The sequence below is a fragment of the Chenopodium album genome, chromosome 14 (assembly GCF_948465745.1).
Source record: "Chenopodium album chromosome 14, dcCheAlbu1.1, whole genome shotgun sequence".
Taxonomy (NCBI): Eukaryota; Viridiplantae; Streptophyta; class Magnoliopsida; order Caryophyllales; family Amaranthaceae; genus Chenopodium; species Chenopodium album.
Genome location: NC_137847.1, coordinates 47,264,392 through 47,280,466, shown reverse-complemented (window position 1 = coordinate 47,280,466; position 16,075 = coordinate 47,264,392). Strand labels below are relative to the sequence as shown.

General features: G+C 35.7%; 2 protein-coding genes and 1 pseudogene across 3 annotated transcripts; 2 read left to right on the top strand and 1 right to left on the bottom strand.

Moving 5' to 3' along the window:
- The first annotated feature begins 804 nt into the window (after nucleotides 1-804).
- LOC145580304 (transcription factor VOZ1-like) lies at nucleotides 805-7,085 on the top strand. 2 transcript variants are annotated; one of them, XM_081637731.1, is made up of 5 exons: nucleotides 805-960; nucleotides 2,197-2,457; nucleotides 2,564-2,719; nucleotides 5,152-5,668; nucleotides 6,045-7,085. In XM_081637731.1, the coding sequence occupies exons 2-5, from the start codon at nucleotides 2,230-2,232 to the stop codon at nucleotides 6,596-6,598; spliced, it is 1,455 nt and encodes a 484-aa protein (XP_081493857.1). In that variant the 5' UTR covers nucleotides 805-960; nucleotides 2,197-2,229; the 3' UTR covers nucleotides 6,599-7,085. The 2 variants fall into 2 exon arrangements, with proteins under 2 accessions (XP_081493857.1, XP_081493858.1); XM_081637732.1 differs by lacking the exon at nucleotides 805-960 and adding an exon at nucleotides 1,012-1,146.
- Nucleotides 7,086-8,070: 985 nt separating this feature from the next.
- LOC145579373 (putative pentatricopeptide repeat-containing protein At5g37570) lies at nucleotides 8,071-11,591 on the bottom strand. The gene is made up of 2 exons (XM_081636613.1): nucleotides 9,428-11,591; nucleotides 8,071-8,342 (listed from the first exon to the last, which is right to left on the bottom strand). The coding sequence occupies exon 1, from the start codon at nucleotides 11,438-11,440 to the stop codon at nucleotides 9,800-9,802; it is 1,641 nt and encodes a 546-aa protein (XP_081492739.1). The 5' UTR covers nucleotides 11,441-11,591; the 3' UTR covers nucleotides 8,071-8,342; nucleotides 9,428-9,799.
- A 2,317-nt stretch (nucleotides 11,592-13,908) lies between these two features.
- LOC145578195 (ABC transporter G family member 20 pseudogene) lies at nucleotides 13,909-16,017 on the top strand (annotated as a pseudogene).
- The last annotated feature ends 58 nt before the right edge of the window (nucleotides 16,018-16,075 follow it).

Genomic DNA, 16,075 nt, shown 5'->3' with positions numbered 1-16,075 from the left:
TCTACTCCTTAATCTTAGTGATTGATTAATTGTAATCTTGTATAGCCTAACTTAGCCAAAGCCCATACCAATTGTATATTATATATATGTAATCGTTTAATGAGAAAACTACAACTTCCTTCATAATTCTTATAGCTTTTTCACTTTCAAGGGTTAAACCTATATGGGATAATACTGGCTATCGATATGTATTAGGTATTTGCAATGGCCCATGTCTACTACTCCATCACTATCCACGTGGAGACCTACTTACTTACCAAGACACTAATGTGGACCTGCATGTGACACTTGCTTAGGGGATTTCAGCTACCCCTAGATATCTTACTTCTAAGGTACAATATTTTAAAGTTTATTCTTAAATTACTTTTTAACTTTATTAAAGCAGTATTGACTTTAGCAACAGAGCGGTAATCCTCGGATTCAACCTCGAAGACAGATAATCTAACACTAAATGTACATGTACTGAGGTACCTAGTTAGGAGGCCGTATTTATCACCTATCCAAAGAAAAATGAGTTGATTACACCAAAAACAAAACCTTAAATCTTTGATTTAGATGAAATAAGTCTCTTACCAATTAATCCAAATACTCGTTAATACCTTGTCGGTACATTTTGAGAAGTCCGCATTAGCATGACACCAATATTACATAGTTTCCATTTTCCAATAAAAGAGAAAAACAAGACATTCTATCCTTGAATTCCCATCATTTTACCGCGTTCATACATATTTGTACATGGTTTTGTTGGACCCCCGCATTTATACGAGTGCCTAAAGAATCTGTAATTGCCTACAGAATTTTGCTTTGTAGAGCCCTTCTCTCTCTCTCTCTCTCTCTCTCTCTCTCTACTTAACCCTTCACACACCCTTCACTCTCTCTCTCCTCTTCCTTCTACTGCCATCTCAGTGCTCAGACTTTCTCGATTCTCATATTTGGCGATCGACCTCTCATTTATTCTGGGTGAGCATCTACTTTTCATTTCTTTTCAACCCCATGTTTTTTTTCTTATTATTCTGAAGATTATCACTTGCAATTTTTAATCTTTTTTTGACCCCTTTTCACCCCTTTACATATCTTGTTTGTGTCTTGCATCCATATTTGTTGATACCCATTTAGTTTTTTTGAGGTTTTGCATCCTGATTTTCTGTAAGTTTTGTTATCTCTTTGTTTTTATGATGATACTTTAATGTATTTAGTTCCTGATTTATTTTAAACTTTGGTGCTTTTTTTGTCCTTTTGAACCCTAATTCTTAACTGGGTTTATGAGTTTAAGATCATTTATATGGTTGTTGGGAGAATTTGGGTGTGATTGGAGTTGTTTCATTTGATCCTCAAATGGGTTTTGTGTTAGGATCATGTGTGATTGTTGGGGGAAATTTGGGTGTGATTAGAATTGTTTTATTTTATTCTTAATTGGTTTTTGTGCTAAGATCATATGTGTGATTGTTTGGAGAAATTTGGGTGTGATTGCGTTCGTGTTTAAGATCATTTATTGTTTGGGGAATTTCAGGTGTGATTAGTGCTGTAGTGTTGTTTTTGTAGTGAAGTTAAAATCACAATTTGGCTTTTGTTTATTATGATTTATGTGTTTGTTTGGAGAAGTTTGTGTATGATTGGATTGTTCACTGAAGTGGAAATATTGTTTTGGAGGTTCAATTGATCAGAAGTGAAATTATTTGATATCTGAGTGTGCTCTAAATATTTTGATGCCATTGGATCTTAGTTTATGAGGGAATGATTTTGTGGGCTTCTGTTTTTCTTGATGAATAAACATCTCATGGATTGAGTTTGGTATGGCAACAATAACTAGTATAGTTGTATAGATTCCGCTTCCCAAGAGGGATGGGGGGTGGGGATAAGAGATTGGATTGTGTAGGGTTATTAAACCAAATGATGTCATATGAGAATATTTCACCTGTGAAAGCTGCTTCGTACTGTTCTTAAGAGGGCGTTGTTAGTTGGAAGCTTAGAAGTGGAGGATACTATTTCCATTTGACAATTTCTGACAAGTTTCTTTCTGAATCAATTGTGTTCTGTTGATTGGATCCGTTGCAGGATCTGTACTGTATCATTCTCTGATGGCTAAGGCCGCTAAGCATCATTTTATCTATTAGATATGCCATCAAGTGTGAAGCCTTGTGATATTGCATTAATATTTTTGACATGATTGAAGTTGTGCTCTTTATTTTGTTGTAGCTACATAGGATCCTTTGAATTTTGAGATTTATAATGAGGAAGGGTTTGAAGAGAAACAGCTGCAAGTCAGCATCACACCAGCTCTTTAAGGATAAAGCAAAGAATCGAGTCGATGATCTTCAGATGATATTTTCAGATCTGCAGTCAGCAAGGAAGGATAGCCGCACACTTGATGCTACAGTTCTTGAAGAGCAGGTCTATCTAATGTTACGTGAATGGAAATCTGAACTTAATGAGCCCTCACCTGCGTCGTCTGTACAAGTGAGGATTTCATATATTTGTTTCTTTACTTCCTGTTATTAGTGCTGCATGTTCTATGATGAAGAAAAGGAGTATGGACAATTATGACTAAACTGGCTTCTTGTAGAACGATAGTCTTGGTACATTCTCTTCGGACATCTATCGGCTGTTGCACCTTTGTGATGAAGAAGATGATGCTACAAGTCCATTTGAGCTTCCTCTGCCAAAGTCTGAACCTGATGTTCAAAAGTTTCAAGCTGGAGATGCTATAGGCTTCCAGGAGGTATTTTACTTCCTCTTTCATATTCATGGTTCTCAATTATATGGAAACTGAGAAAATTTGCATTTGCATTTTTCTGCCAAATTGATATGTGGCATGCGTTGTTGAGGAACACCTACCTCACCTTGCACATTGTGGAAACTTTAGTCTAAAATATTTTCTAAATGTTGCGTAGGCATTCAGTGTCATATAAAGTCATAGAGATTCGTGTTTGGCACTTCTGGAAATGACACAAGAAATTGCTGGATAGAGGAAAGCTAGGATATATTTGAAAGCAAAAACTTGAATAATTAGTATACCATAGCTGTTGTCAATCCTTTATGCACCAGGAGGCTTCTCATGAATGTTAGTGAAAGAAGTTGGGATATGATTGAGGGTACATAGTGCAACCTTGTTGAGTTAGCTTTGTCACTTTGTGAATGCTTTAAGTTCATCAGCATGTGATGCATGAATTCTCTTTTCTTATTTCTCAAAAAGAATAGTAACTCCCCAGACAAGGCTCAAAGGTCTGGGTTACCTTTGCATTAGAGATCAAATCAGCAGACACCTGGCTTTTGGAAACTCCTTGGCTTTTGTTCTACTCCCTCTATTCTAAAATAAAAGTCTCAATTCACGGTTTCACCCATAAATCTTATCCCTAAATAAAAGTCCCATTACATCTTTGTCTATTTTTATTCACTTTTAATCAAGTGTGTGTGTGTATATATATATATATATATATATATATATATATATATATATATATATATATATATATATATATATATATATATATATATATATTGTTGTTATTTTTTAATCAGTTATTGATTTATTTTTTTAAATATTTACCTTTAATCAACCAAACCCCACTGTTGTATTAGAGACATCAACTTTAGGTTACTCTCCCCATCCCAAATCGTCTGATTGCTTTGGAATTCGTGGTTTTAAATGTTACGAGCCATGAGAGTTACAGCTGTCAAACAATAGGGGGGAATGGAATCGCTGGTGCATATTTTATTTATTTCTTGATTGACTTTTGCAGTTACCTTCAATTTTGCATTCCTGTTTTGATCTTTTTTTAGGTTTACCAGGTACAACGCATGTTTTGAGTAAAGGACTTCCATTATATATTTTGAAATCTAATCAACTCTAAATTCCTTCTGTTGATCGGAACCTCATATATATGAGCTTTGTTATGGATATATCTGATTTCTGGAAACCAAAACAAAGGCCTAATAAACCCTTTTTTCCTTATGGTGTAGTATCTTTCCCGTACGGCCGTACCACATGATAACATATGCTGACTTATTATGCCAATTAGTGTGTTGGAGAAATTGGCTATGTATCACTCCTTTTCTAAGATAATATGATGCAATCAATGCTCAAGATATGCTATCCTATTCCAAGGAACAAAAAGAAATTGCAAGAAAGTGAACAATATTTTTAGGAATGGAGAAAAGCTGCAAGATATCAACCTCTATCTTATTTGATTGTAAAGGGCTGTTTCCCCTGTCTACCCAATCTGATACAAGATTAGATCCTGCTAATGAATCATACCCAGGATGGTGTGATCGGATCCTTGACACCTATTTCATTGATGATTTGTGGCATTTGTGAAAACAAAGGAAGATATTATAGATTTAGATTTTGGAGTGAAAGCCCTACTCTTTAATTTGTGGAGAAAATTGATGATATTAAAAGTAATTAATTGAGTGGTGTTATCTTCATGGGTTTGCAACCTAAAAGTGGTCTCATTTGCTCCATAAGACGAGTCTCTAGTCACCAGCCTTAGTAGATTCCGTTCCAGGGAAAAAGAGAAGAGATTCTAAAAAAACAGTTGAATTATATTATTCCAAATTTCCTTTGTGATTCCTTTTTAATTCTTTTTTGTTTGTTCTAGCTGAAACTTTCATTTTTGGTGTTGTTGTCTTGCTGGAGCAGCCTAAGCTGGGACTTATCTCCTATATTTCCAGAACCATATGCTTTGTTCATGTCTTCGAATTATAGTTCCCACATTTTTCTACTTCACCGAAAAGGCAAAAAAAAAAAAAAAAAAAGAGCTACAATGTAAAAAGGAGAACAAAATTGTTATGGCCCATCATTGTGACATTAAGTATTCTGTAATCACTTAGTGTTTTGTATATGAAAACTTCATTGCGGAAGCACAACTTGAATTTTCCTGCTTTCAAATTTTAAATTTTATAAATCGAGTCCTTTGAGTTGTGCCCGTGATTTAATTTCAGTGATTTTCTTTTCTTTTTAATAAAACCTCTTTTTTGTTATTTTTTAAATCAGTCATGTTTTATGATTCTTTTTTTTAAAAAAAAAAAAAAAACTTTCATTATCTGTAGTTGCTCTTAGAGCTTGTTGTAAACTGTGACAGTTAAACTAATCTTGTTAAAAAAAAGTTTAGAAATTAATATGGTAATTGACTTTGAAGTTGGCTTTAACAGGGCCCTGAAGTCAAGCCTGGATCACAGGAGCAGAATTTCTCACCAGTTGATCAATGCAAAGGATCTCCTGGATTTCGCAGTTTGACAACGACTAATATGGATATGGCCAACCAGCTGGATTACAATCAATTTAATCTGCATGTGGACCTTGAACATCATTATCTTAGTGGATATAATGGTGTTGATGTAAGTGCTCTGTACGCACATCCAATTTCAGGATTTCTGCCAAATGTATGCCCACCACCTGCTGCTTTTTTGGGTCCAAAATGTGCACTATGGGATTGTCCTAGGCCTGCCCAAGGATCAGACTGGTGGTTAGATTACTGCAGTAGCTTCCATGCTACTCTTGCATTGAATGAGGGCCCTCCTGGAATGACTCCGGTCTTACGTCCTGGAGGCATCGGCCTGAAGGATGGCTTGCTTTTTGCTGCTTTGAGTGCGAAAGCACAAGGAAAAGATGTTGGCATTCCAGAATGTGAGGGGGCAGCAACTGCAAAGTCCCCTTGGAACGCCCCTGGTAAGTTTCTGTTACATGCTTATCAACTTGTTACCTCATTTTCCTATAAGTGTCATAGTTTCACGTTGTAGAAGTCACATTTGCTACAGTAAGATTTAACAAAAAAATTTCCCCAAATTACCTTTATGGTAACGCTCTACTTCATAATTGAGCACATTTGTCAATGTTCAATAAAATTGTTCCCCGAAAATAACCCTTCAGATCACATTCTACTTACTTTGTTAATGGTTGATAGCCTTTATTAATCACTAAGAGTTGTGTGATAATCTTAGTGGGAAGGCATATTGTTCCTTTGTTTTTCCTTGGATGTGTTATTATCTTTACATTTGCACATTTGCTATGTATTCATTTAGCATGTATTTCCATATTATTGCAGAACTTTTTGATCTCTCAGTTCTTGAGGGGGAGACTATTAGGGAGTGGCTCTTCTTTGACAAACCTCGAAGAGCATTTGAGAGTGGAAACAGAAAGCAGAGATCATTACCAGATTACAGTGGCCGAGGGTGGCATGAGTCAAGAAAGCAAGTCATGGATGAGTTCAGTGGGCTGAAAAGATCTTATTATATGGATCCTCAACCACTGAACAACTATGAATGGCATCTCTATGAGTACGAGATCAACAAGTGTGATGTGTGTGCACTGTATAGATTGGAACTGAAGTTGGTGGATCGTAAGAAAACTCCTAGAGGGAAAACAGCAAATGATACTGTTTCTGAGCTCCAAAAGCAGATGGGTAGACTTACTGCTGAGTTTCCGCTTGATAACAGGCGTCCACTTAAAGGAAGGGCTAAGTTTAACAGCAAAGATGGTGTTGGAAATCACCGCTCTGATCCAAATCAATTGATCAGTGGAGATAAATCATTTGGTCATGGAGTTGGCCCGCCATATGGGTATCTTGTGGAGAATATAGGTGATTACTACCTGAAATAGTGAGAGTGAGCAACAATCTCAGACATGTCTAGTTGGCGGGTTTAGTTCATCTACTGACAGTTCCATTTTAGGTTTTGATCATCTCCAATAACATTGGTGAGATCCTCATTTTTTAAATCTGAGGTTCTTGTATATAATTTATCGTGGTTTTTAGCCTAAACAAAGACAATGGCTTCTGTCATTGTTGGAGTATATCTGACAAGTGAAGAGGGGTTACAAACAGCTTAAAAATCGCTTCTATTTACTATAATAGTGAAGGGTATCTCATTTGGTAGGGTGGCTGTACATTCTAATGCTGGTTTCTACATGATTTGGAGACTGCTCGTCGGATGCTTTTAATGTCCTACATAAACTATGTAATAGCTTCTGTTGCACTCCATTTTCTGCTATGAAATGAGATACATGTCAACTCTCAATTGTTGTCGTCATCTCCCACATCTATGTAAACAACTTATCATGTCATGGTATGACAAGTAATCCTTGATATTTTGCTGTGACTTCAGATATTTGAAGATACATGATTTGTTGTTTTAGTGAAAATGACTCTTAAAATGAGCTAAATGTGCACAATGTCCCAGCACATCCGTGAATCTGGCTGTTTTATCCATTTTATTTCAGAAGAAAGTTATTTAGGGTGAAAGTTATTTGAATTAAATTAAATCAAATCCAAATTCATTCTAATTGGATTAATTACTAATACTATTAGAAATTCAATTTTATTTATTTATTTATTTTTTCCTTTTTTCAAAGATTGAACCTTGGAATTGGACTATGGATGTTTGGATCCTTAAAACTTAATTGTTCAAATTTGTATGGTCAAATTATCCTTCTTAAAACTGAATTGTTCAAATTTGTATGGTCAAATTATCCTCCTAAAAGGTTGAAAATGTTGATGTTATATCTTTGACCTATTTAAAGCTTAAAGGTCAACCGTCAATGTTTGAGCTTATAACGCCATAAAAACAAATTTGTTATACATATACAGAGTGTAAAACTTTTATTTTTATGGAATCATACCAAATTTGAGTTAATGGCATTTCAGGTTGAATTGGATTTAATCCTAAAACCAAATTTAAATTCAGATCGATTGAAATCAACTAACAAGCGTGGTCGGTGCAATCACCACTGTTACAAAAGGCACTAAATTTCCATTCTCGTGAGTGACCATCATTAGTGGGTGGATGACTTCTGAAAAAAGTCTCCTGGCTTGAAATCATTGAAAGAGAAAGGGGTTCTGCAGTTCACAATCACACTATTAAAGGTGCAAGCAAAATTATGTGGTACAAAAGGTATAGAGAAACTGAAGCTTGCTCTTATTAAGGCGAATTATAAAACGTGCTCGTAGAATAGGTGCACTCAGGTCTGATTTCCTTCTCTCCTAAAGTTGCATTAGTAAAACTCTCAGGTGCGCCCATATGTTCACTTCTAGAATTGAATTCTGTCATAATCATATCTTATTTCAAGCATAGTTGCACAAGGAAACCAATTGTTGCTCAATAATAATCCTATACACTAAACTACACAAAAATGTGAAATCCCATGGCTTGACCCTGAGATCGTAAGCTGTTGATGTTTCAAAATTTAGTCTTCGAGGGTATGACTTCATACACTAAGTTTTCAATCTGCTGGAATAGAACACTGAAGCCCATTTGCCTGTACATCATCTGAAGCAACACAGCAGGTTCTGCAAGCACCAAATATATTCTTTAGAATCTGGCAGGTACCTTCTGAATGATATCAGTATCTGCAATCAATTGCATAATGCTGTCAATTACTATGCACCAAACCAACCAATAACATCTGAGTGAATGCAGCAGTGGTACTAGCAATACAAACAAGATCAGCAGACAGAACCATACTCTTTCTGTCCAAAATATGACACATTTGACAACCATTAAATCATTTCTATCTTTCTCCCCATGGCTAAATATATTTATGGACATACTGGGACTTGTGTTCACTTTTGGTTCATGTAGCCGACCCATGGGATTAAGGCTTTGATTGATTGATTAATATACTGGCACTTGTGACATTTCAGGCAGGATGACATATTTTCCAACATCCAATTTCATACATGTGAGTATGTGACTATAAATTCTGGAAGTTAAACTCTGGACAGAGGGAGTATTTTCTCTCATTTACAATACAACTTTCTATTGTGTTGTTCCACCATTAATATAGGTCAAGCATTTCCACAAATTCCAACATATGGATTCAACTCAGGAAGAACTTCAGGTTACCTTCTTTAACGCATGACCAAAAATTCCATTTTCATCTTCCAATTTTCACATTACTTTCGGTAGCTAACCACATACTAAAAGCCCAATTCATTAAAAGTATGTTCTATGCAGAAGCCAAGACAGTGTTTTAGACCATTTTTCCAATGACAATAGATTATGTAATCACAGACGATTTCTATTCAAGTTTCCTCTGGCACATGACACATTGAGGAGCACATACTCCATCAACATTCTATACACTGCTTTGTCTATATGAGAGATGATTTGTTCCCCTGCCATCAATTCATCATATAAGTAGAAGAACAAGTGGTCATTAGGAAGCAGTCAGTCATTCAGGATCTAATCAGCGATAAAAACAAACAATCACGCTTTGTCTCTCTCAAAAAATTAGTACAGTTTGGAAAATGTCAACATAAATTGATCAAACAAATTGAAAAAAGAACAAATTTTCTGATGGATAAGAGCAAAATCAAGTTATTGATTAGCTAAAGAAAGCCTAAACTAGGATAAGTAACAAGACCAAAAAATTTAGCATTGTATTTTTTTATATATTAATGGTGGTTATATAAAGTCAAGGGAGAGAACAAACCTTGACACATGTGATAGTACATACTTTGCGTAACTGTCTCTTAGATTCACATGCAAGTTCCAGAATGTCTTCCACACAGCAGGACTAATGCTCCATAACAACAGGTGACAAAGGTCACCTGTTAGTCTGTTATGGGCTACAGAGTTTCAGCATACCCAGTCCTATGCCTTAGGAGAGGCACTTTGTGCATAACCACATTTTAAAAAGGGAGCAAAAATCCTTTCAGTCAGAAATTAGTGGACTTCGATATGACGACAAAAACTTTGATGAAAAACTAGGGTATTATATAATGTTGCAAAAATCCAACAAGGGAATGTCTCCTGCTGTGGATGAGGTCTAAGAAGTACCCAGCTTACCAATAACCTTTTGACCCTAAACCCAACTACGACCAAGAATTTTATTCAGTCCCCGATCAACCATTTGGTTCCTTACATTAGAAACATCTAACCAACGATCTGCTGCTGCATAGACATTGGATAACAAAACAAAATTTCCTGCATTATGAGGCTCAAGTTCAACTAGTCGATTGGCTACTACTTCAGCCAATTCAGTATCACAATGTAATCTACATGCCCCAAGAAGTGCTCCCCAACATTCAGCATGGGCCTCAAGTGGTAATGACTTAAGAAGGTCATAGGCTGCTTCTAAGCGGCCAGATCGACCTAGAAGATCAATCATGCAAGCATAATGGTCAGGCGAGGGGGTAATTGAATATTTACTCATCATATCAAATAAGCAGTAACCTTCTTCCACCAGTGCCGCATGGCTGCAGGCTGTCAGGATGACAGTGAAGGCCACATCATCAGGTGTTATCCCTTCAGAAAGCATGTTATAGAATAATTTAACAGCCTCTGCTCCTTGACCATGAAGAGCATGGCCTTGAATCATGGAGCAGTATGAGACTAAATCCCGTTTAGGCATATTATCAAACAAACTCCTTGCTCTCTCCATGTTACCGCATTTAGCATTCATATCTACTAATGCTGCAACAACATGCGTACGTTGGAGATCAAACGAGCCTTGATTCATGTATGAATCAATCTCATTAGCAAGTTTCATATTCCCTACTTGCGCACAAGCGGACATTACACTCACCATTATATGTTCATCTGGCCTAGTATTGCTCAACTTCATCTCTAGAAAAGACTTCACAGCCTCATAAGGAAGCCCATTCTGCGCATACCCTGTTATCAAAGCTGACCATAGGACAAGATCCTTTACTAAGCATTGCTCAAAGAAGAAGTTCGCGGAGGACATGTCGCCGCATTTAGCATACCCATCAATCATCATTGTGTACGAAACCACATTCTTGAAAGGCAATTCATCAAACAACTTCCTAGCACCATCTAACTGTCCGAGTTTTACATACCCACTTATCATGGCATTCCACGAAACCTGGTTTCTCTTGGGCATTACATCAAACACTCTCCGTGCATTAACCAAATCCTCAGAATTAACATACCCAACAAGCAAACTAGTCCAAGAAACCACATTTCTGACAGACATTTCATCAAACACTTTCTGGGCATCCCTAATCAACCTACATTTCCCATATAAATCAACCAAACTCGAACCCACAAACACATCATCCTCAACCCCATATTTAATCAACAACCCATGAATCCCAACCCCAACAAAAGCATCCAATTCATTCGAACAACACTTCATCAATGGCGGGAAAGTGTACTTATCTGGAGCACCTTCAGAAGAAGCTCTCATGGCGGAAAACACAGAAAGAGAAGATGACAAAGAAGAGTAATTACAGTGACCCTTTAACAGGGAGTTCCAAAGACAAGTGTTGGCGCATGAAACAGAGTTGAACACACTGGTTGCATATTGGAGGAGAGAGAAAGATGTACAACAGCGTGAAACGAAGTTGGAAATCAAGTAATTGTCATGTTCAAGACCCTTTCGAATGATTTGAACGTGGATTTGCTCGAAGCATCGAAGAGTGTTGCAGGATTTCAAAAGGGTGATTATTGGGGGAGATGATGCAGGTAATTGATGCTTCATTGATTATTCGTATGAATTTGAAATTCGATGTTTTGGGCATTTTCTCAATGGATGTTTGTCACTGCAGTTGTTTGAATTCGCTCATTTCTTGTTGTTGTTGTTCTACGAGTCTTCAGTTTGCTCCATGAGAATGATGACAGTTGAAACTGAAACTGTTGATGTCTTCAAAAGGGCTTTTTGCTGAGAAATTCCAAATTGGCAAGTATAATAAACCAGACATGTTTTTCAAATGGCAAAATTATACTAGTAAATAAATATTCCCTTCGTGTTTAAATAAGTAAACATTTCTCGTGTACATATCGTATGTCAATGCAATACTTTAGCGGAGTATTACTTGTAATAAGTAAAATTATAACAATTAATATTAATAAATTATTTATTGGAACGATTCCGTACTCTGAATACTCATAAGATTATAATTACTCTTAGCTATAAACCACTAACATTAGTCAAAGAGAATTAGATAAATAGTATAAAAAGTCAAAACGTTTCATTAATTTAAACGCGGAACAATTTTTTAACTGTTGATTGGTAGACTATTACTTGAAGTAATAATTTTGCCTATAATAGAGTATGAGATACGACTATACAAATATCTGTCAATGTCATCACCGATATACAAAGTACTCCCTTCGGTTTTTTTTTTTTTAAATCCATCACTTTCCTTTTTGGGGTGTTTTTTTTTTTTTTTTAAATGCATCACTTCTATTTTTGTTAACTTTATACTATATTTTATCATTTCTCTCTCTTACTTTAAATCCCACTCAACTTATTTTATCATTTCTCTCTCTTCCATGGTCCCCACTAAAATAATATAAATATTTATCCTCTCTTACATACTTTATCTTTCATGATCCCCATCTTACTTTTACTATAATAAATAAATACTCACCCACTCACAATATTATATTACTCTCCTAAAACTTTGTGCAATCCAAAGTGATACAAATAAAAAAATGGAGGGAGTAGTAAAGTACCAAAGCAAATTAGGGCCCGTTCTTTAGAATTACTCTGCTCTGCTCTACTCAAATCAAATCTGCTCTGCTCTATTTTCAAATAATAATTAATATTGTATTGATGATAATAATTTATTATTTTAAATAATTATAATAATTATTAATATTAAAAATAATTATAATAACTATTAATATTAATAATAATTAATATTTATTAATCATAATAATAATAGTTATCAATAATAATATTTAATAATTCAAACTATTAAGAATTAATATTTAATAATATTATTAATTAATAATTTCTAATAATTATAATAATTCTTTCCAAAAAATAAATAATAATAATAACAATGAATAACAATTTCTTTTTATAAACCTTTGAGATTATAATCACAATGTATAGAAACATTTAATGTGGGTATTGATTGTTAGATCATTCAGTTGAATTATTTTTCAAATTTTTTCATACAATTTGTGAATTAAAAAAAAAAAGGAGGTTGTTTTCAAGTAGTACTTTGTATATCATTATTATTTTGAAAGTTAAAAATATATGATTAAGACATATTTATAAGTAAAATAATTATTACTCATTAAATCATTTTATTTTATAATTTTTGTGAAATGAATATAAGTAAACTGTTGTCTTTTATCTTTCTACTATTAACATATGTTAAATATGGTACACATTTATTTATGTTTTCACTCACCTAAATCAATGGTATATGCACTTAATAATAATAATAATAATAATAATAATAATAATAATAATAATAATAATAATAATAATAACAACAACAACAACAACATTAATAATAATAACATTAATAATAGTATTAATAATAATGTTGAAATCTGCTCTGCTCGGCTCGGCTCTGCTCTGTTATCCTGAAAGCTACTCTGCTCTGTTATCCTGAAAGTTGCTCTGCTCTACTCTATTGAAATTTAATCTGCTCTACTTTGCTGACCCATGCTCTGCCCAGAAACTTAAAAGAACAGGGCATTAAAGCTTGGTGAAGTTGGTGGGGATCTCACCAAAGTCACAAATTCGAGGCCCACCAACTACATTTGCTTGGGAGTAGAGGGATTCCCTTACCTTCCCTCTACTCTTAAGCGTTGAGCAATATTTAACCGAATGTAAGATATACAAAGTACACTATTTGTAACCTAGTTAATGTCTTGAACGTGATGGTAGTCAAGTAAACCCTTATTTTAATACGAAGTTTGTGGTATCTAAATTAATATCACTATGTTTTTTCATCTTGAATATAATATCTTAATCAACATCATCTTATTTGTACAAAGAAAAACATGAATTTGAACTTTACCTCTTAGTTCACATGCTAGAAATTTGAATAACTTGATACCAAAGCCAAAATGATGCAATAAAAAATTCTAAGCTAAATCATAATGCATCTCGTCAGTTTTTATTTACTACTTGTAATTAATAACTTAATATTTGTGCCATCATTTGACAAAGTAAGCAAGATTTTATCTTCACTAATTGAAAATATGAAACAGATAATTGAGCTTAATGATGCTGATATCACAACACTACCATCAAACCCATTTGTAATTGCATTCCAAAGCCTAACATACAGTGTCAAAATACACCCAAAACTAGCACCTGTATGTTATAGAAATGCTTCAAGAAATTACTCTGAAGAAAAGCTGTTGTTGCATGACATATCAGGGGAAGTGAAAGAGGGGCAAATCATGGCAGTTTTGGGTGCTAGTGGGTCTGGAAAATCAACCTTAATTGATGCATTGGCGGGTCGAATATCAAAGGAAAGATTAAAAGGGTCAGTAACTTTAAATGGCCAAGAAGTTTTGAGGTCTAATGCCAACATTCTGAAATCAAAATCAGCTTATGTTATGCAGGATGTTATCTTATTTTCAGGGCTAACAGTAGAGGAGACTTTTATGTATTCCGCAGAGTTTTGCCTGCCGAGAACTCTGTCAAAGTCGAAGAAGAGAGCGAGAATTCAAGGACTAATCAACCAACTCAGTCTAAGGCAGGCTGCTAAGACAGTGATTGGAGATGTTGAGCATAGAGGAATATCTGGGGTGAAAGGAAACGAGTTTCGATAGGCATTGAAATCATTCGTGACCCAGCTATCTTGCTGTTAGATGAACCTACTTCAGGTTTAGACTCGACAAATGCCTTCTCAGTGGCCTGTGTTCTGCAGGGCAGTGCTCGAAGGGGGCGCAACCAACTCAGTCTAAGGCAGGCTGCTAAGACAGTGATTGGAGATGTTGAGCATAGAGGAATATCTGGGGTGAAAGGAAACGAGTTTCGATAGGCATTGAAATCATTCGTGACCCAGCTATCTTGCTGTTAGATGAACCTACTTCAGGTTTAGACTCGACAAATGCCTTCTCAGTGGCCTGTGTTCTGCAGGGCAGTGCTCGAAGGGGGCGCGTTGTGATCTTGTCAGTACATCAGCCTAGTTCTCGGCTTCTAAGCATCATGGATTACCTGATCATTCTTTCTGAAGGACAAGCAGTCTATAGTGGCTCACCTTCAGGTATCACAGAGTTTTTTGCAGCATGTAATCACTCAATTTTAGGAAATATAAACAAGGCCGAGTTTGCTCTTGATCTCATCTCCGAGCTCAAGAATTCTCCTGGTGGTGTCACAAGTTTGGTGGAATTTAACAAATCTTGCCAAAGGAGGAATAACAATAATCATTCAGAGCTTGCCACTGATTTATCAGCTTTGTCCTTCACTGATGCAGTAAATGCAAGGATTTCAGAAAGCAAATTCTTAGCATAATCAAGTATAATGGTTCCTGAGTTTTCCAATCCAATTTGGGTTGAGACCTATGTGCTCGCGAAAAGATCATTGCTCAACTCAAAAAGAATGCCTAAATCATTCAGGTTTCGGTTTGGTGCAGTGATCCTTGCTGGTGCAATGCTAGCTACCGTGTTTTGGAGGTTAGATGACTCCCCTAAAGGAGTACAAGAACGGCTAGGATTCTTTGCTGCTGCTATAGTCACAACATTCTTCATTTGTGCTGAAGCCATTCCTCATTTTATTCAAGAGAGGTCGGTCTTTATGAGAGAAACTTCAAATAACACTTACAGAAGATCTTCCTATGTTCTCTCTAATGTCATCACTGCCCTCCCATCTCTGATCTTGTTCTCCTTCACTTTTCTGCAATAACCTTTTGGGCTGTCAGGTTAGGAGGTGGGCTTTCGGGGTTCCTTTGGTTCTTCGGGTTCATGTTAGTCCCATTCTGGACAGCACATTCATTTGTGACCTTCCTGTCTGCATTGGTGCCCCATGTTCTGATGGGGTATCCATATCAAGGGGTTTTACTTAATGAGTTCAGCAACCCTATAAAGTGTTTAATTAGCGGGATCCAAATGTTTGATAACACACCCCTCAAGGATGCTCCGCTTGCTCTGAAGGGCAAGTTACTGGAGAGCATGAGCAGCATTCTAGGGATCAAAATGACTGGTTCATGTGTGATGAGAGGTTCGAACATACTGCAGCAGTTAGACATCACTGACTTGAGTAAATTTGATTGCTTCTGGATTACAGTGGCTTGGGGTTTTTTCTTTAGGATCTTATTTTACATTGTTTTGTTGTTTGGTAACAAAAACAAGCGGACTTGAGGGAATTTTTTCCCATGGTTAGTTCAACTCCACCAAATTAATTAATCTAATATTGTTG